The sequence below is a fragment of the Patella vulgata genome, chromosome 6 (assembly GCF_932274485.2).
Source record: "Patella vulgata chromosome 6, xgPatVulg1.2, whole genome shotgun sequence".
Classification (NCBI taxonomy): Eukaryota; Metazoa; Mollusca; class Gastropoda; family Patellidae; genus Patella; species Patella vulgata.
Window position 1 is genome coordinate 49,305,138 of NC_065884.2, and position 25,788 is coordinate 49,330,925.

The window sequence follows — 25,788 nt, forward strand, 5'->3', positions numbered from 1 at the left end:
AGGGAACATATATTCAAAATAAATCATTTGAGTCATAGTAATTATTTTTTCATGTGTGCTTCATTTTTGGCTTACTCCAACCACAGTAGAACCCAAAAATATATAAATAATATACTGGCTTTGTCTATAGACTAAAATCTTCATCTAAGATGGATTTTCATCCCACAAAGCAAATCAACTATATAACGAATGATAACGACTAGTGGGTTTCAATGAACAAGGAGTTAACCCAAAGTTAACTTTAAAGTGCACCAATTTAAAAAATATATACCAGTGAATATATTTCAACAAAACAATTATTGATATTTGTGATATACTATAATAAAGTTGTTATATATCAATCAGTATAACCATTTTTATATACAAAGTAAACATTGATTGATAGATTACATACATGAGAGGTTTATAAACATTGTATTCTATACTATTAATTATTCATTGATTTCACACAGACTCTAATGTTGAGTTGTCAATATGGTACTCTATAAAAAACAAAACAATATCTTATTGTTTTTTATCCTTAGTCGAACAATAGCCAGAAATAAGACTGACTAGGATAATAAACATTAGTAGGCCTATTGTTTTATGAACACAGTCAAGGACATGGAAATTAAGTGAGAGAAAATTTCACATCTAGTATTTCGATCAATACCGCATATTGTATTCGCTTCCCATACAACAAATATAGTCTGGAAAAAATAGTGCTAAATTTTTACACAGTGTCAAAGGTCATACTGAGATTCCAGTACATGTATGTCTTACGATTCGTCAAGAAGAAAAACTTGTTATGGTAATATGCAGAATGTATTGTTAATTGGTGGACTGAGTTCCGATAAGTCATTGCAAGAACTGTATACGTGACAGCCGACTAATTGCATGTACCTGCTGTTTAGCCCAAACTATAGTGGTTGCAGGTGAAGTGATGGAGACAATAGAGACCGGAATGGTAAAGACCACACGTACAGAACCTTTTATTACATGTACATTAAATACCAAAAAAATATCTGTGTTGGCAAAGGAATTACAATCAACAAGACATGCAAACTTTCAATGTACAGCCATTTAAACGATAAAATTACCTCAAGCTCAATGACGGAAATTTGTCACACATATATGTTGGTGTCTATTTCAGATCATGTTTGCATTTATGATTTTATGGCTAATTTTTCCTGATTGATGGGAAATAAATTCAAATCCATTTTTTAGAATTTGCATTTTTAAAATATAAGTGACTTTGTTATTCATGCAGTGGAGATACATGTAACAGCACTATTTTGAATACAGCAATCAATTCAAACATAACCTTACATAAAATCTCAATTTTGATTCGTTAATGTTGTTACGTAACCATATAAGACTATTACATCAACTCAATCAATTTTACACGTCTTTAGGTAAATTCTATATGCATGTACAATTATATATAAGTCTATTAAATTGATTTCATCAAAATTTCATTAATTCATTTCCCTTCTTACATGAAACTATTCATAGCGTACTCAAATGACTACACTTTCACTAAACCTGATCAATTAAATCAATAAACAAATTAGACAAATGAGATAGTTAAGCTATTTACCTGAAGATATATTTACCTAGGTACATCAATTGTTTTATGTCTACAGGTGATAAATTGTTTTATTTGTGTGTTTATTGAATGTGTATCAAACTATCTATTGTCAAAAGAAGAAATTAAACATAGCCCAGGAGTCTGTCTGTCAATAAACCAATATTTAATTTATAAACACAGTTAAATATACAAGCTTTGTTGTCAGTATCTTAGAATTTATAGATACAGAGAGAGAAGACCATGGTCATAAAATTCTGCAAAATCCATTTAGATTTTTTACCCATCCAAATCAACTACCAGTAATTATTAAATGCCATAAATGTTCATCCTCCGTTAAAGCCACAATATTCCAGACCATAAGGCAAAATAGACAGACATTCAGGCTATACACAATAGAATGCAGTTTTCATTCAAAAAGCATACATTAGGCTAAGAATCATACAAAATGATCAATCCTGAGTCATGGGCATCTAAAGTTTCTTCCAAAAACCAGCAATATTCTTGAAAACATCTGAAAATGTACATGTAAAAAATTCCAGCACAATTCATTTACATGTAAATGTATGGGTATGTTGTACAATAGTACAAACTGGAAAAATACATTTAAATCATGAAAATGTACATGTATATAAATTAAAGGTTAGATGTGCATCCAGAGTTTTATTATGCCAAATTACTAGCTGATTTCAGTCTATGGTATGTATTACAATAACCATGCCCCCCCCCCCCCAATAACTCTTTTTTCAAAATTTCAGCTTCTGTTATTTACAGTATAATCCTAAACAGAAATGAATTCTAAACACAACATTACAATCCTGCTGAAATGCATCAATGTATAATAAGATTATGTGGTAATTTGACTAATGTGTAAAAAAATGATGGTCTTTGATATAATATATTAACTTATTGCATGTATATGTACCTACTGTTGGTGTATTTATATACCACACCAATATTATATTTTATATCTACAGTACAGGTGAGTGGAAGTTCAATTACAGGTTAAAGAACAAGACACCTTACACCCCACATAAGACCCCAGTTACATACATGTATATATCTGGTGTTCTAAACTATAAGAAATAGATTTTAAAGGCTTTTCATTTTTGATTATTATTATTAAGAAAACAACAAATTATTAGTAACAAAACACCCTTTAAAAATTGAAAGTACAGTTTGAAAAATTTTCTGTGATTGACATCAATTATTGAACAAATGTGTATCAAGATTTGAAGTTACTGTGTGTGAAGAGCTCTTTTTCAAAATATGATAAATGCCAATTTGGGTTAAGAACAGACAGCAGTCTTTGAAAGTAATGAAGTCAAAATGATGCATGATGCCTTGAGATGTATAATGAATGCCAGGCCATTTTGGGACAAAAACAGACAGTTTTCTTTAAAGATACCAAAGACAAAATGGGGAAATTAAAATTCTTAATCATCAATGATTTAAAAAAAAAATTACTCTTCACTGATCACAAATAACTACCATTTAAAACATGTGAGAAAAGGTTTCAGACCGTATTAATAGTTTCCTGGTTAACAGCTCTGAACTAGTTACAGTTGTATAATCTTACAGTGCATTAGACCATATACATGTACATGCATGTATGCATACAAACAATTTCCTTTCTGAAGAATAATTACTACTGATAAAAGAAACTTTTCAGAAACACCCTTGTAATTCCTAGTATCTCGTCACTACTGAACAATTTGTGAGGAATGTAAAAGGTTAACACTTAGCAGACCGACATTTGGTTAGTAATTAAAGGTGCTTTAAGTGGTAAGAAAGGGCGGAAGACGCTGTATATAAACCCATGTTTACTTTCTACTAGTACATGACTTTTGGATACCTAAGATTTAACAGATTTATATCACCATGCTAAAACCTATTGTCTCTAGGTTCACAAATAAAAATCTTGGTATTTATTGGTTGGTCCCACTGAAGAGGTTGGAGAGTGGCCACTTAACAGATTTATCTTGACAAATGTTTAATGTTAACTAGATAAAACTTTCCATATAAACAATGAAATTGTTCTTTACTAATTAATTTTATCTTATTATTCCTTTTTATCAATGTAGGCTACATAGTTTTTACAGATTAGCATTAAAAATTCATTGTAGATTGATGTAGCCCAGTGGGAAAGAAAGAAGTAAAATTATACATAACTATACAAATAAGAAATTATTTTTAATCGTAAAATTGTAATCAAGACATGTATTAAAACCTACATCGAAAATTATACATGTGTAAGAATAAAGCTCTATGCCTCAAGCGACAACCATATTCTTTTGAAGAAACATTGCAATTTTCAAATGTCATAACAGTTATGTAGGCTACTAAAACTTAAATTGGAAGGAATAATTTGTTTGTCAGTGTGAGGTGTAATTTTTGTGAACTGTAAGGTGTCTTGAAAGAATATTTTTCACAACTGTGAGGATAGTATCCAAAATAACTGGGCCATTTGCACAAATTACTTCTAAGGCTTATATGTACACCTACATGAACCATTTGCTGTAGCTCTATTGAAAATTATAGGTACATGTACTGGTCAGAAACATGATGAATGTTTTGTGCCTTTAACATTTTAAGTAAATTGCATTCACGAATGAAAATGAAAATCTGAATGGCTAAATGCTATTGTACCTGTATTTCTTTTAGATTAGTTCACATAACTGTTATGTTATTAACACACATTTATTTTAACCTTTTCAATTGCATGTACAATGTACATGTACCAATGTGGAACACAATTTTTTAGCAACCTTTAACCAGATTTTAGTGGTGACATCAAATGTTGATTTTACTATTTGAAACAGATTCAAATTAAATGATAATTAATGCTTTGGAATGCTTTTGAAACATTTTCACATTTCCAGAATATACATGCATGAACTATACATGTACATCTTTCAAATTAATATTTTCTTTTACATTTTGTTTTTGAACATTTGTTTATTTCACAGAATTAAAGGAGCTAAATCTCTATTCTTTGGCACCTAGAAATGGACACAAATGGGATGCAATGCATATAATAATTAATGTAATATGAATGTCTATAACTGGTTTACATTCAATTGTTTCTGTTTTTACTGTAATGTCTAATCAGTTATGTTCGGCGAAATACGCGAAGATCCTAAATTGAATGACAGTCTTTGACGTCTGGTTATTCCAGTCTACACCGGTAGCATTCTGTCACACGATTTGTGTGCCAATTTTAAAATTTTCATTTTGTCTTAAATATTGGATATCAGAAGCCTGTCTTTCCACGGTAAGATAACAACATCAATGTTGATTTAAATCTTGTTTGCAGTGTCGAAGACTGTGGATGATATTGAGTTAAAGACTTGCCTCTTTTAATATTTGTAATTCTTTCATAGGAGACCAAAAACACGTCCAATTAATAGACATCTAATAATCAATGATAAAAAATATGATATTACTGTGAGTACTACCACATAGACCTACTGTCAGGAAAGTATAGATAATTTCTATGCCAACAATTAAGTATGATTGAAGTGTGATAATCCATACTCAGTACATGTACATTCAAACAATCGATATGAAAAAAATTAATAAAATCAAACTTTTTATATTCAATTGGGTATATATTAATAATACATTATAATAATATCCATACCAGAAATCAACACGATTGAATGACTGGGTTATATCAGATTCTGAGAAACACTATAATAGTTTAATAACTTTAGTAACAATGTACATTGTACCACAATAAATCATGTTTTAAAAAAGCATAAAATGGTCACATTTATAAATCTTATACTGTAGTAATGTCCTACAATATTAACATGCATAACAAATTTTAGAGCCTCTTTGCATAATACAAAAATCCAGAACATTATTTTGTTTATTCACTGACTGCATTCTTTATCAGATTTTAAAAGTAACACTTCCCTACATTTTTCATATTTTTTATACACTGTATTATACAGGCTATATGCAAGCTAATACATGTATATATGTAAAAATGTTATATATTTTTATCTGCATGGACATATTCATAGATGTATACCCGAGTTGTAATATGCATTTCACTAGCTGCAATATTGTAGTGTCGCTGTGGTCACCACCACAACTGGTACATTCATACAAAGCATTAAAACTGTCACCAAACAGTTTCTCTTTGTGGTAATGCATTTTACATTAATTTCGAGTACAAAAGTAACAATGATGTTACTAACTTAAAATCAAGAGTAGTCAGAAAATTATATGGCAAGATTTCACAAATTATTTCAATGTACATTGGAAATCATTTTACAATATCTGCTTAAAAGAAGTCCTTAGAACTGTGGCAGGAATCAAAGACAAAAGTTACATGCAACAGAAGTCAGGTACATGTATGTTGGAACTGATAAGGAAGGGAATTGCAAATATGTGGTTTTTAGATTAAAAAATGTCCTCTCCCCATATGAATTTCGTTCTGACGGGTTTGGTAGAGGAACCAATTCTAGCATTTCACTATTCAGATGTACAATACACCTACATGTATCATATAACAAGCATTTCAAATTTACAGCAGTTGTTTCAGATTTACTACATGCATATCTAGATTCAAATATTAGTTTATGTAGTGACAGTGGCTCAGTGCTGTCTTATTAACCAGGATGCCATGGGTTCAATCCCAGTGTTGGACAATGGTGCAGGAAAAGAGTTTAGCCATTTAAATGGTATAAAAAACTGAGGACCTGTGTACATGTATATGCTGACAAATAAAAGAACCTTTGACAATTGGAATTTGATGAAGAATAGGTGGAAATGATGTGCCCAGTCAAATTTCCCTCACAGCACACTGAATGCCTGTCTTCATTTAGTGCAGAAAAGTACATGTACATGTAGAACGCTAAATCATATTTCATTTCACCTGGAATGGTTAGACATTTACTCCCCACTGCCCCTGTACTTTTGGCACTACAGCAGATCTACATTATGGAATAATCAAAGAACTTATACATCAAAACAATAGGTACACATGATGTACCATACTAGACTCCCATGAAATTACATGTAGGAATACATGTACATGCAGTGTGATTGTTAAAACCTTAATATGGTACTAATAAGATATATACTATTCAAAAAAAGTAGGGGATATTTGATTTTGGGGGCATAATACTAAAATATGCAAATGACTACGAAAAAAGTCACTATAGAACCTAACAGAAGAAACATTTCCAGTTACATGTGACGCCCAAACGCACCAATAGCTACCGCATGGAATGCAGGTGATGCTTGGGATCATCATGGGGGTCCAACCCAAGATTTGCACGACTCTGACTTTGAATGTTACAGTCATTGTGGCATTGAATTCCAGGGTGGAAACATCAGTTTAATTGTTTTAGTGACCAGAAAACAAATTTTGATATGCGTCGGCTTACCCAAAATGAAAGGTTACGTGCCCTTGGCATGCTACAGATCGGCACAACACAGGCGGTTGTGGCGCGGACGATGAATGTTTCTCAGTCTGTCATAAGCTGGCTATGGTCCAGATACCGTGATACACAATCTGTACAGGACAGACCACGCTCAGGTCGACCAAGGGTGACAACTCAAGCCCAGGATCGATTTATCCGTACCTTGGCCTTGAGAAATTGTGTCATCACAGCAAATCAGATCAGCGCTCGTCTTCAAACAGACACTGGTGTGAGAGTAAGTGGCCAGACGATTCGGAATCGACTACATAGGGGTCACCTTCGCGCCCGACGTCCTCGCGTGATCCCTTGTTTGAGAGATCATCACATTCAGGCAAGACGTCGTTGGTGTAGGGATCGTCAACACTGGGATAATCGATGCTGGAGCAATGTGATGTTTTCAGATGAGTCAAGGTTCACTGTTGATTTTTTGGACAGACGTAGGAGGGTGTGGCATCGTCGAAACGAGCGCTTCCAAGACGTTAACGTCATCAGACATGATCAATTTGGGGGTGGTTCTGTTATGGTGTGGGGAGGCATCACTGTTGCTGGAAGAACGGCTTTACATGTTGTTGCAGGGCGTGTTACAGGCCAGTACTACCGGGACAACATCTTGGCAGTCCATGTTGTGCCGTTCGCACGACGTCATGGCCGCCGTTTCATCTTCCAGGATGACAACGCAAGATGTCACAGGGCCAGGATCGTTACAGGTTACCTCCAACAACAGAACATCACCACATTACCTTGGCCAGCACTGAGTCCCGACCTCTCCCCCATCGAGCATGTCTGGGACATGCTTGGACAGAGGTTACGTCAATGTCAACAACGTCCTGCCAATGTCCAAGAACTTGCTGCTGCGTTGCAACAGGAATGGGACAATCTGGACCAAAATGACCTTAGACGTCTCATTAGGAGTATGCCACGTCGGATCAATGCTTGTTTGGCAAACAGAGGAGGATTTACCTGTTACTGACTTGGTTGTGATGCTGTGGTAACTTTGCTGTTTGACCCGGGTATCATTTTACCCTTATAATGGTCAGTCTGTGCCTTACTTAGTCTAACGATCATTTGGAATAAATCGATGAATGTGAACTTCATTTCATTTTGTCATTTGTTTCTTCGTCAGTTTCATTAGGTGACTTTAATAACACTTAAAAATCAAATATCCCCTACTTTTTTTGAATAGTATATTATCATAGGAGTCCTACTCCTAGGATTAAAAAGGTGAAATGTTATCATTAAAGAAAGTGTAAAAATCTATGTTAGGAAGTGTAAATATAATCTATCATGTACGACAGGTTAAGCTGGTTATAGTATCAACTATATAAATACGCCTTTTCATTATATAATCCATTATGACACTATAAAGAGAGAGACAATAGTTTCACTTCAAGCCTAATATCTGCAATCATGACCAACGGTTCGTTGGGTTGTCACTCATTGTTCAACATAAATCTACCAATCCCAGATTGTCCTATTTAATTGCCTAAGGATAAGAATATGTACAGGTACAGTATCAAAGATCATTCAAGTCAGAATACAAGAACTGACACTGCACTATGGTTTGTCATTATATTTACATGATATAGATGTGATAAACATTTTCGAAAGTCAAAAAGATATAAACAGACAACCCGTCTTCTTTCATTAAAATCACTGTACATGTATTTTCCCCCTATCGCTTCTTTCCATCCAACTTGATAAAGTTATTTCAAATCAAACCACAAAAAAAACTCCCCAAACCGTTTACTGTAACCTACAGTGAATTTGCATTGCATTTGGATTTCCTAGTTATTTTGTGTTATTTAAAAGCTAAATTTTAACTTTTTTCAGTTTGAGATTGAAACTTTATTATAGGACAACATAAAGTATCAAGTCTTTACAAATTAAATTGTTTTTGTATTGGAAGTGAATTTGATAAATTAAAGATGGTCCTATTAATAAACTCCAATTTATGCAATGTACTTTAAACTTCATTGACTAGGTAAGTAGGCCTATATTTTATCTACATGTAAAACTTATAATCTTATTAAAAAAAAATTCCACATAAAAATATTTATTTAGCTTGCCTAACTACACTGGCCTTCTAACTGTAGGCTACTTCCCTTCAGATTAAAAAGTATTGTTAATAACAATTTTGATTGCGCCTGCAGACACGACAGAAAATTTAAAAAGTTTCATAAACATTGACTGACAATCACATCCAAATTTGTTTACGTTACGCCGTAAAGTTACGGTACAAATTTTTTCTGTCCATCTTCTAGTAGTAGCCTAGTATTAAGAACTGACCAAAACTAAAATAAAATGCAAGGTAATTCAATATGTTGAATAACATTAGATACAAACTACAAAATGACAAATACCTTTCACTCTCTCGTATCCAGTCTGCACAGTGTGACCTGTCAACGGGTGAAGCCATGTTGTTTGACGCTGTACTTCGCTGTAAAAGAATGACAAATATGCGAGTTAATAACTTCTCATTTTCGCAGTATAGAAATGCAATAAATGCGAAAACCTAACAAATAGTGTCTGACATTATCTAACAAACTTACTTGATGAAAAATATCCTCCCGTCTCGCGTCACAGAATAATTCCAATCGGGAGGTAGTCTATTCCCTGGCCCCGTGGCCGCCATGTTTGAAACGGTATTTCACACACCTTTGCTGTTCCAGTGCCCTCCCCTGATAGGAAATAAACAACTGTGCTATGACGTAGTACAGGTAAGCTCTTAATGGGCGTGGCTTACTTCACTGATTAGGGCTATGTGTTCTTGGTCATAGTATATTCGCTGCGAATTAATTAATTTACCTAGAAAGATTATTGAAACTATCAGATTTTCTAATAATGATGGACAGACTATATTATAGTCAATATAAAATTGTAAACATATAATACTATGTCATATATGCGGTGTATATAGGCACTCGATCTGAAATAAATAAAACTTTTCCAATCATCGTTCTAGCTTGAAGTCCGATTTGGAAAACATTCAAAAAATAACAGTGGCATAAATATGGTTACTTTGACTGGCGGTGGGTGGGGAGCATAAATATTTTATGCGCGGGTAAATAACACGTCTATAGACCTTAGTTAGTTACCGCAATCCCGAGAGAGAACGTAGAGTGTTTTATTTGGAAAGTCTCAATGATCGGAGCAATAACTTTACGAACAATTTCAATTTGACTACAATTTAGATCAAAAATTCCAAGGTTTTGGTGGCACGGTCAGTTTAGTAACCAGGCCCGTAGCATGGGGATGCCAACAGTATTGGACAGCATTATCTCGAAATCTTAAGTCCGAAACAAAGTTATTTTTCAAACCAAAATACATCGTTTGTCAAATCGACAAGCCATATTAATTTGACAAGCCACGAACAAATACGTTCAAGTATAATTTTGCGGCAAATTTTAATTTCAAGTTAGAATTGCCAGTTGTATGTTTTTGAAATAGGCTAATTTACTATCTGTCATGACTACAGTTTTTACATGTTTTTATGTATTTTTACAGTTTTCGATTCGTGCCCCCCCCCCCTTTTCAGGTACACTTTTCATGCCCGCCGCTGGAGCAAGTAGGATGACAGCAGTAGTGGAACCCTTTCTAAACGGCATGCAGCCTCTAGGGTGCGCCCCCATCCCCCTTAGACCTGTCCAGACTCTGGCTTATACGGGCCTGACAGTGTGACAGTGACTCAGAGAAAAATGTGCAGCTCCTTCTCCGTGTTGGGGTATTATGGCATACGTCTAAAAATACTTTGCTGCTGATTCTAACACACTTTAAATCTTTAATTAAAAATATTTTCCATGGAAGTGCACTAATTCAGATGAGTATCATGAGTGTATCGTATCAGTCTTACGCAGCTTCTATATACATGTATAAGTTGTTGATATTTTAAACAGAAATTACAATGCAATGGGGTTTAACGTCCTACTGTCCTGCACCGACTGAGATAATGAAGACGGGCATGCGCCATATACAGTGTGCTATGAACTATGAGGGACATTTTGCCCGGAAGCGGCATACTATTCAAACTGCCAAGGGATCTTTTACGTGCATGTGTACACGGGACCTCGGTTTTTCATCTCCCGAACAACTGTCCTTGACAGGCCCCTCGTCCTTCACCACTGACAAAGGAAAAACCACGCCGAAAAATCCATATGAACTTTCTCGGCCAACACCGGGATCCTATTTTATAAAGTAGGCTACAATCTGTCAAAATTAATGCATCGAAAATAAACATAAAAGTGGTTTCCACCATTCGGCTATAGCCTATATTATCCAGATCAACCAAAATAATCAACCTTTACACACCTTTATTATCAATCTGAACGACAGCCCCACCCTACCTGCATCTAGGTACCATTTAATTTTCGTACGTTAGTTACGCACGCTTTATTAGTTTACAATTGCTGATCGCCTTCGTCACTTGCATTTTTCAGACTATTTATAAAAAATCTTCACTATGTTCTCAAATTTATTATAAATATGTACAAATTAAGAGAAAACGAAATATCAACGGCATGCATTTATTTCCCGGCTTGGATTATATTTGATTACAAAGCGCCTTATCAAAAGATTTGACCCAATCCTTAAAGCTGGCACTGTGTGTGTTTTTTTATTTTTTATTGTCTGCTGAGGATGTCGAATGCTGCGAAGATTTCAGTTGATCGTCTTTGTAAATACTTTCAAAATAGAGCCATATTATGTTTCAGATTTCCTTTTCACATTATTGTAATTTGCAAGGGAATCAAATTCCCATATCATCAGGTACTTAAAGATTAGGGTCCTCGATTTCCTAATCCGAGTATGTTTGTTAGTGCTTTATAGTAGGCCTATAGAGGCAGTGTTGTATACTCTTCAAAAAAAGTGGGGGATATTTAGAAACAATACAAAACTGCGGAAATGCACTGCTGTTTTTATTAGAGGTAACCAGTGTATGTTAATAACAGGCCAATTGTCTACACATGAACATAAACAGTTCATATGGGCGGCTTATCTGACGGCCCCATTTCACTCGCAAAGAGATACACTGTCAAAAGTGAAAATGGACGTTTTTGATTTTTGTCTTAATAATGAGTAATTGCTCCACCAATCCTCAGACATTCAGCAATTCGTCGTAGCATGCTCCTAATCAACCGTCCAATCACGATTTGGGGCAATCTGACCCACTCCTCTTGAAGTGCCATGACCAATTCTTGCAGTGTTGTTGATTGACGTTGACGTCGACGAACCAGTCTTCCGATCAAATTAAACGTAACACACTAAAGAAAAGATACACTAAACAGAAAATCTTATCCAAGAATCGATAGGAAAGCAAACATGGATAGGATAAACCAGCAAGCGGTAGTTTTCATCAACCCTTCCTTAAAGTGCCAAATTTGACAATGAACCCCTCCCACGTGTATGGTGCTGTGTCGCATATGCAGCTCAGTGGTTCTGTTGGGGCGATAAGTTCTTCATCTGTGAACATACTCTTAAAGCATGTCAAGTGTCCATGACTATTTATCATATCACAACCTGCATAGGTATTTGCATTTCAATATCCCCTACTTTTTTGAAGAGTATATTATATTGCTGACATGTCATTTACAGTGAAGGAAACGATAGAAGGCTAATATTGCCAATATTCCATTCAACATCTTTTGCCCATTTCCACTGGCCCCTAAAGCTGATTCAATTAATGATCAGAACAAGGGAATAGATGGCGAATGGGTCATAGGATCGAATGCTGGTCGTGATACCGGTACGGTAAGGAAGTGAAATAAGGGAGTTAACTCTATTTATTGTTTTCTTCTGTGTCGATTTTTTTAAATCGATTTTTAAACGCCCACACATATCATGAGAGGACGAATCCTATTGATATTTAGCGTCCGGTGAACCTTCGTTTTTCGGAGTTACCCTTTTTGCCGAAAACCTGGTAAGATCAATTAATTTGAAATATATGTGAACTATCTGGCTTATTGAGCCCTTATAGTGTTTTGGATAAAGAATTTAAAGGAGGCAAGTCTCTAACTCAACATCATCCACGGTCTTTGACATTGCAAACCGGACATATTATTGGTCAGGTTTGATGTTGTTGTGTTACCATAAAAAATGGGCTTCTGATATCCAATATTTAAGGCAAAATGAAAATTTTAAAATTGGCACACGAATCGCAAGCCAGAATGCTTTCGAGCGCCATTTGTAATGAATCGACTCGATGAACGAGGCTAAACATACCCCACAGGAGAATACTACCTGTAAAGACTGAAATAACCAGCCATTGAATTTGGACTCTTCGCGTAATTCGCCGCAAATAACTGATTAAAACATACAATATTTCTATATCAATACATGATGCTTTATAACAGTATCAATATTGACAAATCTGATCGTCATTTGTAATTCTCGGACAATATTCAATTTTCAGGCTCAATTCATGCTAAAATTTACTGAAAATGATTTTTTAATTGAGTAAGACAACAGAATCAAAATATCAGACAATCTCCCCAGCTTGGGTTAAATCAGATTAATAAAAGACCTATCAGGAGAGTTTAGTTAAGTTTATAGGTGGCGCTAGCTTGTTTATATTGATTATAGACAAAACGACCTTAGACCAAAACAGACAATAAATTCGGATAAAATAAACATAACTTGTATTCAAATTTGCCATTAATTTGGTCATAAGGCCTATATATCAATACGACAAATTAAATATTTGTTACTTAATCCACTGATCTATATATAATAAGCAGCAAAAGAAACGTCAGGTTGGTATGTTACTCAGAATAGACGCATTGCATAAAACTTGCCAAATGTTTTTATTGTATATTTGTGACCACATCTCCAACATTACCTGAGCAATAAGGCTCCTTCCCAAATACAGAATTGAACCCAGTAAATCTTCTCAAAAACGCAACAGATGGTAATGTGTTCTCCATGATTTTCATGTAACTCATGCTGCACGCGCTGTTCACCGGGACCAGCCCTATAAAATGCACCCCCTATACCTGGTTGAATCATTCACACTACAACGCCAGCAGCATGCCACGACTCACAAAAGCTCAGAAGAACCAGGCGCTTGGAAGACTCGACGCTGGCCACACTGTCCAAGCCGTTGCCAATCACTTAATCACTTCCAGGTCAATGTTTGGACCATCAACAGGCTTCAGCAACGCTTTTGGGCCACCAACACCAGGTATGATCGCCCCGAACTGGTAGACCAAGGGGTACCACAAGGAGACCAGACCGCCAAATTTCACAAAATAAAATATAACGTGTAAAATAAAGACTTGACTATTTTTGCACATAGCAATTCGAAAGTGGAATTTGTCACAGTAAACATATTGATAGACTACGTTATGTTAAATATCATAGTTTCATCAAAGCTTTTTTCTCAGTGTAGTCAGTATTATCTCATTTCCTGTAGAAGTTTACCGTGTCGATTGTGTAGTAATATTGACATCCTAACAATGTCGATTATTGAAGGTTATTACAGTTGTAAACGGTTGTTTAGTTGCCTGCATGTTCCTGAAGCAACGACAGGGTTCCCGCGGTCCTTGAAAATCCTTGAATATCCTTAAATTTAAAATTTCATTTTCAAGGTCTTGAATATCCTTGAATTTCGCGGAAATAGGAAAATATCCTTGAATTTCAGTTGAGATTCTTAATTTTGTTTCATATGTCTTCAATTCCTTTTAAATATGAGATTATAACGATAGTTGGTAATGTTTTGGTTATTTTTAAGATGAAAAATTGTAACTTTAGGCTAAAAAATGTCCTTGAAAATCCTTGAATTTGACGGATATTTATCCTTGAATATCCTTGAAAAAATGTTTGACGAAGCGGCGGGAACCCTGAACGACTGCGAGTTTCACAACATCTGGCCGTTGCTTGTTTACTTCACAATTCCCGAACTTATAGCTATGTTATCTACAGACACGTGAGCACTGGCGTTCTATCAGAGGTTGTGACATCGCGACCGCCACGGAAACCTTGACATTGAATGAACCTTGAACTTTGCAACTCGGTTATCACAGGTAGACATTTTAGCTTGAAAGCGCGATACATGGTATTCGCGACGATCGAGGAATCTGATAGGCTCACAGAATGGGCTTGTACCCAATCAAAATTAGTGCTGCAATATGCAGGGTACTACGTGAAGGACTTGATAAGATGTACGTAGTTAAAGCGAGATCAAGCCTTCTATTGAAGATGAGTTGCCTGATGTTAAAGTATACAGTCTGTCTAATATTATATCTATCAATAATTATCATATCCAAATAGTATCACTATGACGTTGAAAAGTAAATTAGAAAAGAAATGTCGTGGCCTTTTACTAAGTTCAGTATTTGAAACATTAGTGGAGAGATTGCTTTTTTATACGCCCACTCGTAGTTTGGGTGTATATAGTCATCACCATGTTCGTCGGTCTGTCCGTCCGCCAACAATGTACTTGTGAACACGATATAGGCTACACTTTTGGTGGATATTTGTATATACCCACAGTATATAGACTGTATTTTTCAACGGATTAATCCCATCGATATTAATGCTGTGCGGCCTTCAGCTCCGGAGGTACCTCCCCTTTGTCGAAATTATTGTGACGTGATAGTTTTTAACAGATTGTTTTCATTTTTGCTGTGAAACATGAGTGTACAAGCGTCAAGCCCTATTGATTTTCATTGCTCCGCGACTTTCACGGTTCCTTGTGAACAGATGGTGATTAAATTTCTGGGGTGTAGGCTTTATCCAATTTAGTAAACGTCCAAGTTTTCCTTTCGGATAAGCTGTTGTCAACGGTTATATTCTTTTTCAAAACTAAGCTGTTGGGGGTATTTGGTTGCGTTTAGTGTGACCCGAACATGATATTATAACAAATCGCACGAGGAACATATATATATACATCAGATAAAACGGTTGTTAATTATGTAACAATCCTCTATATTTTCACTTCCGTGATCAATTTCATATTTTAGAAATAACTCCCCAAGATAATAATAAACTTAAATTTCTATATTTAAATGTGTAAATAGCTAAGGGGAAGCTCAATAAATGAATGTTAATGGAAATCAAAGGGGATTCCCGTATAAATCGGTATAATGATTGGAGGGGACAATTCAGCCAATGGACGTGCAAGGTGGGAAAATGAATGCTTCTTTTACGGGGAACAGGATAAGGATTTCAGATTACAGATGCTCCAACATTTTTTATTTTATAGTTACATGTAGGCGTAAAACGTGTAGTGATTAAGCCGGATATATTAACCATTGAAATATATAGACCGCCGCCAGAGTTATCACCTGTATCTTGTTTCATTATCAACGGAATTAATAATCCTGGATAGAGGTATATTTATTATTTGTTTCTTATAAAGAGATGCATTTTGACACTTTTAAACTTTTAATTTAAGAATTTTTACATTTTCAATTAAATTATTATTATTATTTGTTTTTGTTGTTGTTGAGAAGAATGTAAATACACACATGTATATATGAACAAACTTACGACAAAATTCCCTCATCAAAAGATATACAAAATATAAAACAAAAGATAAAATAACGCAATACTCCTTTTTAGAACTAATCAGAGAATATTTAATGGAGGTCGGTCGTAATTATGTTAATTTGACTCACTCAAATCAAAAACACACTTTTATGGATAACAATTACTATGGTTTATATCACTGCGACGTTTCAACAAGGTTTCACAAGTCGTTATCAAGCATATATACAAATAGATAAAAAATGAGAAAGATATGAATATAAATACAAACATCAGTGCGAACTATCCAATGGAATGCAAGGTGAGTGAGCATGATTAGCTATAACAAGCTATTGATGTAACAAAGGTGCATAATCGTTGGCTTATTGTACAATTAAAAGATGAAACAGGGGATTAACCAAGATTAACAAATATTGAAACCATCAATATCAGAAGACATGAACTGAAACTGAATCGAGACCCAGGCGTCTATATCCCCAGAGCATATGACCGCATTATTAAATTGTAACACAGTCCCCCTAAGTAATTCCCCATGCAAAACCATATTTAACTACTAGCATTTTCCAACACCGAATTCATTGTATATTCCATACCCACAACCCTCACATTTTATAATCCTCTGTTAACAATATGTAAAATTTGTATGTTTCAATTATTTTCTATAATTTATTTAGCTATTCACAGTATTTTATGTTATGTTATACCTCTCATATTTATAATTATAAAAAGGTTTCATCATAGGGCCTTCTGCTTAATTTATCATTATTTATTTATATTTTATTCAACCCTTTGATATATATTCACCTTGTAAATATATATATATGCAACTTATTACTTAACTTTAAAACATAACCGTAAAATTCTATATTTCCTAACTGTTATAATCAATGTAAACATTATGGTTTCGATATAATTCTGTAAACCCCCAGTTTGATCTTCTTGTATGTTTATTTAGTAATCTTAGTATATACTGGTTTCAGTTATGGTACACTGTGTATGGTTTCAATATTTGTTAATCTTGGTTAATCCCCTGTTTCATCTTTTAATTGTACAATAAGCCAACGATTATGCACCTTTGTTACATCAATAGCTTGTTATAGCTAATCATATATTTATATTCATATCTTTCTCATTTTTTATCTATTTGTATATATGCTTGATAACGACTTGTGAAACCTTGTTGAAACGTCGCAGTGAAATAAACCATAGTAATTGTTATCCATAAAAGTGTGTTTTTGATTATGTTCCAATTACTAAATGCCATTCAAAGAATATAATTTGACGCACACCGATTTGTTATAAGACAACCCCACAATAATTATAAACATATATGACTCTAGGATATGATAAAGGAAATCTAATCTGACTTGGTATAGGATACGTACGTATCCTGTTTGTAGTTAAATATGTAAAAATAATTATTTTATGCATCATTAAAACATAAATTGTTTCAGCATCTAGATTTAATCAATATACTGTTTACATGCTCGATTTGTTCTCTTGAAACATAATGCTTGATAGCTACCCTGCTGTCTTGACCACGCGATTATAATAAAATATACATTGAAAAGAAAATATTAAATAGATGTGACGTCATCATTTATAAGAACTACAGAATTAATCAGAATTTTACACCCAATTTTTCTATATCCTAAAGTCACAGAGAGCCGCACTAGTTTCATTTCAACACATTATAATTATTCATTAAATGACATATATATAATTTAGAAACTGCGTGAGTTTTACTTTGCATTGGCGTTATAATGTGTATAGTTTAACTTTGTACGGAGAGAAATGGGGTTTAACGTCCACTCGACATAAACTAGGTCATTTTGGGACTAACATATGGTTCAATTTTTTTTCAATAATTCGCTTGCGTGTAGAGATCTTTAGCAGTGGGAGGAAACCGGGGGACCCAGAGAAAACCCACGAATTTGGGCAGGCGTCCCTACTCCTTGTCACGTATAACCGGGGATTCGAAACCACGCCAGTTGACTCAATGACAGACCTTATGATACAGCACGCACGTGCTAACCATTCTGCCATCCCCCCCCCCTCAATAACAGACCTTATGATAATCGCTAAACAGGTTTAAGAATTTTAGTCCTATAAAACACCTTTATCAACACAGCCTGCGATCTCGAACTTACTTTAAAGTTACAATTTCATATTTTTAAGTTATATTTTTAAAATTTATTTAAAAAAAGCCTTAAAATAGATGGTATCTATAAACAGTCTTGCCTTGTTAAAGAATAATCCTCTTAATCCCATAATTCACTATTGCCAGTTGAGAAAATTGACAAAAATATCATTTTCAACTTCAAATTCAAACGTTTGAAGATAGCTATTCCATGGGGGGGAATAGGAAAACAAGTGGGGTAATTGTGTTATTATTTCCTGTTTCAATGATTTTTAAGTGTGGGAAATAATGCCTATGATCGTATAATGGTGAGTTGATAACCATTTGAGCAAAAGACATAGAAATAATTATGTTTTGACTTTCTTAGAAAATATGAAATTCTCGCTTTAAAGATGGGTTCCCAGAAAAGTATTTATCGGGTGGTTATTTCCAATAAAAGTATGGCAATTTTGGTATATATGGAAAGTAGAGATATCCAATCTTACTAGAAAAATACTGGATTCCCCGAAAAACACTCATGGAGCGTATACAGGACATAAATGTAAGAGTTCCCCTAATCAACAGCCCGACGATTAGGACATTCTGCACGCGTGATGTCAAAGGTCACACGCGAACATTGAGCGCTTGATGTACAAGTTGATAAACTTTATGAAGAGTTAGACGTACAATACTTTCTGAGATAAAAATGACGGAAAAAGACGCGGGTAGTGGATAATCCGAGAATTGAATTAGGATTCGATATTTGTAATAAATAGTAAGCGATTGAAGACAACATCGTCTTATGTATGCAATGAATTCTCCTCTGATTCCCAAGACGTGACGTAAACATGACCTGGTTTGATCGAATTTTAATAGCAGGGCATTCCTTCGCAATTACAATGTTTGAGAAGGATTTGAAGCAAAATTATGATAAATTAATTAGTTTGAATATGTTTTTGGTCCATATATACCATTAAATCACCAAGTTTGTACGCGGGAACCTGAGTGTTCTGATTATTAATTGATCACACACTAATCATTTTTTGCCAACTCCTCTAACGCAAATCGGCGAATTTTAACCTAAGATACTATTTTCTATTAATTTCACAGCGCCATATTTATGTATCTTATATATTATTATTATGCATCTATATAGTGCCACTTCCACAGTACGGTGCTCCAGTGCGCTTTACAATATAGATATAAAAGCAAATATGAAAATAGAAAAATATAAATATAAAAAGGATATACAGGCAAGGAACAACATACAGTAGGAAAGGCACGTATATGTAAATAAAAATAAATACTGATCTTGCTATTCACCCGTTGTACTTCATCAACGTTTTTTTTTATATGCTGGAGAGTGCGTAAGAGCCTTTTAATTAAAATAGTACTATATATTGTCTGCTTCGAGCCAACCGGCCCGCGCTTGGGCAATCTACTGTAGACTGGACAATTACTACTGCTACGAAAGTACGTATTTAATAAATAATAACAATAAAAGTACTCATTGGTGATCATTTGTAATAAAGTAGACAAACCTTGGCTGTGAACTTGGGGCCCGTCACGTAGCTCACTTAGCATTCCCTTATAATACATACATTTTTTATTTCTTTTATTTCATATATACATGCGTATAAGTACGATCGGGTTGTTGTGCCGCCTGTATATAGAACCACCAACATGTATTATATATACTTGTCGATTTAAACATATCGGCAGGTACAAGGTAAATAGTTAATCAGGTCCATGAACAGATTGCGTTAATATACCTATGAATATCTATAATACGTATGTCACGACACATGTCTTCCTTCTTCCGCTTATCATTACAAAATCATTAAAAAATAACAAGTAGATGTAAGCATATACTTCTATTTTCGTAACTGATGACTATATTGGCATTTATAAGTGCCCACACCCTTCCTAGTATTGATAAACATTTTTACTAGAGCATAAACTTTCGCTAAACTTTGATGTAATGGAAACACTTCAGATTTATCCCCCTCTTTGGCGAGGTCGTGTTTTTTTTGTTGATTTGTTTTGTTGGATGATAATTTATCTTCGTGGACATGTGTACGTACCTAGATAAAGTCAACGCCGAGTGTATCTGTATCGACACCGTAGGGCAAGGATTATTATCACTATAATCGACACATTTTTCCGATCAAAATCAAAGTTGTTTAGCTTTTCAGCTCATCTAATGATCTACTTGTATATTTAGAGAAATATTTACGAATATTTAGAGACATATTTACGTATATTTAAACAAATATTTACGAATATTTAAAAACATATTTACGAATATTGAAAAACATATTTACGAATATTTAAAAAAAAATATTTACGAATATTTAAAAATTATTTACAAATATTTAAAAAAAAAATATTTACGAATATTTAAAAATTATTTACAAATATTTAAAAAAAATATTTACAAATATTTAAAAAAATATTTAAAAAATATATTTACAAATATTAAAAAAAATATTTACAAATATTTAAAAAAATATTTACAAATATTTAAAAAATATTTACAAATATTTAAAAAAAATATTTACAAATATTTAAAAAAAATATTTACAAATATTTAAAAAAAATATTTACAAATATTTAACGAATATTTCCAAAGAAACACCAGATCGAATAGTATTAGAATTGTTAATAGTTTAATTTATATAAAGATTCCAGGCGTCACAAGTATGTTTGACTTTATTTCAGCAAGAGATAAAAAGTTACGATGGACGATACTCCATCCAGATCATTGGACAAAGAACGAGGTTCAAGATTGGTTAAAGTATGTACTGGAGAAAAATAAGATAACTGGAAATGATAAGTACGCCATACTGGAAGCTTTTGATGACGTGGATGGCCATCAGTTAATTAAAATGTCTGCGGCTAATTTTAAAGATTTAGATATGGAATATGGTGAATTACTTTTTAAAACATTTAAAGGATTACTCCCAAGCCGTAAGTACACCATTATAAAGTTTATTTCTAAATATTTATTATGGACATAATGTCGTCATCACTGTGTCCGGCGTCAATATCTTAACACGTGTTAAATGCTCCAATGAATTTTCTGCATTAACGAAATATTTTATGGTTTTGAATTTGGAAACATCGCCTTCCAAAAGGTGTTCACGCGTGGCACAATTCCCCTCTGCCGTTTTATCACTCGATGTAATGTAATGTTCTTGCCACAGATGGTAAAACCCGACAAAAGCGACAAAATTCCTGTAGGTTATAACTACATGTATTAAATATTTTTAACTTCTAGTCTTTCATGACTTTTTTTTTAAAATCACGTATTGGGGCGGGTTCACGAATTTTTCACGAAGGGGTTTGCCAGGTTCCTGTTAAGGATATGTGACAGTTGACAATGCATGGTGCCATCAACGTCTCCAAATTATGTAATTACATACACTCTGAGCTTTTTAAAGAGAGAAATCCAACACCCCGTTTTACGTCAATTTTTATAATGAATCAAAATAGGATCGGGCGAATTAGGGTCCGTGCGAATTTAGGCCCCGGGCAAAGCCGGGTATTCTGCTAGTTCTAAATAAAGCTTAGAACCTAACTCTAAGTTGGTTACATTCATTGTCTAAGCGATCAAACATTGAATCTGACGTATACTTAGTTCAACGCTAATAAATCCGATGATCATTGGTCATAGGCCTGACACATTGTAGCCACTATTGATTTTGGTGCATGTCCCGACCCCCTAGGGGCAGAGCCACGCCCAATTTTTGTATTTATAGTACATATGCCGCAATTCGAATGGAACAGCATTGAACTTGGCATATGTATTTCTTATAGCCTAAGGGCGGCAACTATTGCTTTTGGTGCATACCCAGACCCCTAGGGGTAGAGTCACGCCCAATTTTTGCGTTTAGCGCCCGAAGGCCACAATTCTGAATGGATTATCTTTGAACTTGGTATATTTATTCCTGATACCCTAAGGACGACAACTATTGATTTTGATGTATAACCCCCCCCCCTTTGGGCGGTGCCACACCAACCTGATATACAGGTTGCAATGTCTGTAAATGATATACAGGTTGCAATTATTAACAGACTAGCAGGATACCCGGCTTCGCTCGGGGGTCATAACTCCGAAACCCGAAGTGGTAGACTAACGCCACCTCGCCTATGTTACTCCCCGGTCCGAGCTACCCCTATACCCCAAATTCCAGATTCGGGGCAGACCTAGTGTAGCTGCCAACCCCGAACAGACCGGCTTCGCTCGGGGGTCATAACTCCGAAACCGGAAGTGGTAGACTAACGCCACCTGGCCTATGTTACTCCCCGGTCCGGGCTACCCCTTTATCCTAAATTTCAGACTCGGGGCAGATGTAGCCGCCAACCCCGAACAGACCGACTTCGCTCGGGAGTCATATCTCCGAAACCGGAAGTGGTAAACTAACGCCACCTGGCCTATGTTACTCCCCGGTCCAAGCTACCCCTATACCCCAAATTTCAGACTTGGGGCAGACCTAGTGTAGCCGCCAACCCCGAACAGACAGACAGACAGACAGACAGACAGACAAACGACAGTCACAAATATATAGATAGATAGATAGATAGATAGATAGATAGATTTTGGATCCTGATCATCGAATTATCCACCCTTGATCCTGAAGAGTTACCGTACTTCTAGTCGCTAGTCCGGCCGTTTGCTTTCCAAGAATACTTTTGGTTTGACAGGTTTGCTGTTTGGCTTAAAAAAATAAAATAAAACACCGCTATGGGAACTGTCGAATACAATAAACATGATATTATGAACAGCAATCCATCATAGGGTTGTACCTATTTATATTGGTCCCTGTCCAACTCCCAGGGGCAGAGTCACGCCCAATTTTTGTAATTTTTGTCTACAGGCTGGAAATCTGAATGAATCATCCTTGAACTTGGCATATTTATTCCTTATACTGTAAGAATAGCAACTATTTATTTTGGCGCATGCCCCACCCAACCCAGGGGTATGGTACCACACTCACTTTTTTGTTAATTTTTTGTCTGTAAATACTCTACGGATTGCAATAATTTACAAATTTTGTTCAAATTCAGCATAATTATCAATCATTTCGATAACAGTGTGGTACCTACTTGTATTTACATTGTTCCATATCCAACCCACAGGGCAGAGCCACGCCCAATTTTTGTATTTATCATCCACAGACTGCAGTTCTGAAGGGATCGTCTTGGAACTTTGCATATTTATTCCTTATACCGTAAAGTCAGCGACTTTTTTTTGGTGCATGCCCCGACACCCACTTTTTTAAAATTAATATTTAGTCTGTAAATTTGGCAAACCCTTATCATATTACAGTCATTGCAGCCATTTCATATTTCATTCTCTTCATTCTAAAAAGTACCATTTCAAAGCAGGAAAGTGGACGAATAATGCAGGGTTAGCGACGCTCTTGTTTTTTTTTATCTATCCCAAGCACTGCTCGCGGAGACCATACTCACTATGAAACGTTCAATCTTGCATTTAATTTCATTTCATTTTTCGTTGACCTTTATAAGCATAACGTTTCTTTTTTTTTTAAAGATGATCAACAGTTCACCAAACCATCTCCAGATTCATCTGATGAGGGCGCAGAAACAAGTTCTAAATCTGCATCTGGATCTAGTCAAAAAACTGGCATATAGAGAGAATAGTGGCACCTATTTTAGACAATACTATATTTTTACTTTCTATGTTAGTTTTTAAAGTCTATTTTTAAAAAATGTTTTATTTTCAAAAGATCAAAATTATTTACAACGTTATTCAATGAAAACATTTAATCCAAATCAATCAATTATATGGCATTATTGGCAAATCTTTGTGTTACCTTTTTGTCCCCCTCTTTGAATAAAAACAGAGGACTATTTAAATGGATTCGCACATCTATGTAGCTGTCACATATTTTAGAAAACTGCAAATGTTGAAAGAGTTCCAGGATGGGCGTTCCTGTTGAAGGGAACTGCTCGGGTTAAGGAGAATAATAAGCAATTTGATTGATCGACACTTTGGAACACAACAACTTTGTACAGTCTCATTTCCTCAAAACATGTTATGGTGTGGCCATGGATGGCTATTCTATTATATTGCTATTAAATCGTCAAGATTGCTGGTGGTCACGGTGGCTAAGTCGGTAAGACGCTGGTTCGCTAGCCTGGAGGTCGGGTGTTCGATCCCTGCATTGGCCGAGAAAGTTCATCCAGATTTTCCGGCGTGATCCCCCCTTGTCAGTGATGCAGGACGGAGGGCCTGACAAGGAGAGCTGTCTAATCGTTCGGATGGGACAAAAAAATCGATGTCCCGTGTACACATTGGCGTGCACGTAAAAGATCCCTTGACAGTTGGAATTCGATATGAGAGTAGGCCGTAGTGCCGCTATCCGGTAAAAATTTCCCTCATAGCACACTGTATGGCGTATACCCGTCTTCATTTGTTCATTTGTTCGGAGCAGAACAGTAGGACGTTCAACTCCATTTCATTTTATTTCAATTTGTCATGATTGTTTCCGGATTTACAATGGTGTTCACGGTGTTTCATTTGATAAAAAATACACTCAATGTATCAACCCGTTTCATAGCGGTAGTGCGAAAGCCTTCTTTTAACTCTGTACAAGATGACTGACCTTTAAGTTCACGTAAAGTAAAGGGTTACCTGTGACGTCATACCAGAAGGCGTCGATAGCACGTGCGCTGTTTGCACCTGGCGTTTAACTCAAACTGGTTCGGGCAGAATTGGTATCTCTTACTCATTTTACGCCTTTGCGTTCTATTTTATATACCCATTTACACAAATTAGGAATATTTTTTTATCAATATATACTTCCGAGAGAGAGAGAGAGAGAGAGACTAGGTCATTTCGGGACTAACATATGGTTCGATACAGGCGACCCTACTCCTTACTCCTTGTCACGTACAACTGGGGAATCAGTATACTTCAGACACCTTTATTTTGTTTTAGAATTTAATTTGCAGAAGAAAAATATTTTGTGAGCTAATTAACTCGCGCGATGTCACCCATATCAGTTATAGTAGCGGCCACGTGAATATTTACTGCTAGAGCTGATCAGTGTGTCATTGCATAAGACGAGTTACGCTTGTTGTTTACTGGCCAATCCAATAAATCGTTTCAGGTGTGTTTTGTTACTTTCTGTTTAAATAAACGTTATGACGGCGGTCAC

General features: G+C 35.1%; 1 protein-coding gene and 1 long non-coding RNA gene across 3 annotated transcripts in view; one reads left to right on the forward strand and one right to left on the reverse strand.

The window, feature by feature from the left end:
* Nucleotides 1–9,683, reverse strand: part of LOC126823425 (uncharacterized) — a 44,697-nt gene extending 35,014 nt beyond the window's left edge. Inside the window, exons 1-2 of one of the 2 annotated variants that reach the window (XM_050552264.2) lie at nt 9,555–9,683; nt 9,366–9,442 (exon numbers count right to left, since the gene is read on the reverse strand). In XM_050552264.2, the coding sequence (XP_050408221.2) occupies nt 9,366–9,442; nt 9,555–9,637 (160 nt within the window). In that variant the 5' untranslated portion in view covers nt 9,638–9,683. The remainder of the gene's footprint in view (nt 1–9,365; nt 9,443–9,554) is intronic. The other variant, XM_056101667.1, reaches the window with a different exon arrangement.
* Nucleotides 8,814–24,382, forward strand: LOC126823426 (uncharacterized). The gene is made up of 4 exons (XR_007681162.2): nt 8,814–8,986; nt 16,199–16,326; nt 21,323–21,571; nt 24,159–24,382. It is a non-coding gene; the product is annotated as an uncharacterized LOC126823426 (long non-coding RNA).
* The last annotated feature ends 1,406 nt before the right edge of the window (nt 24,383–25,788 follow it).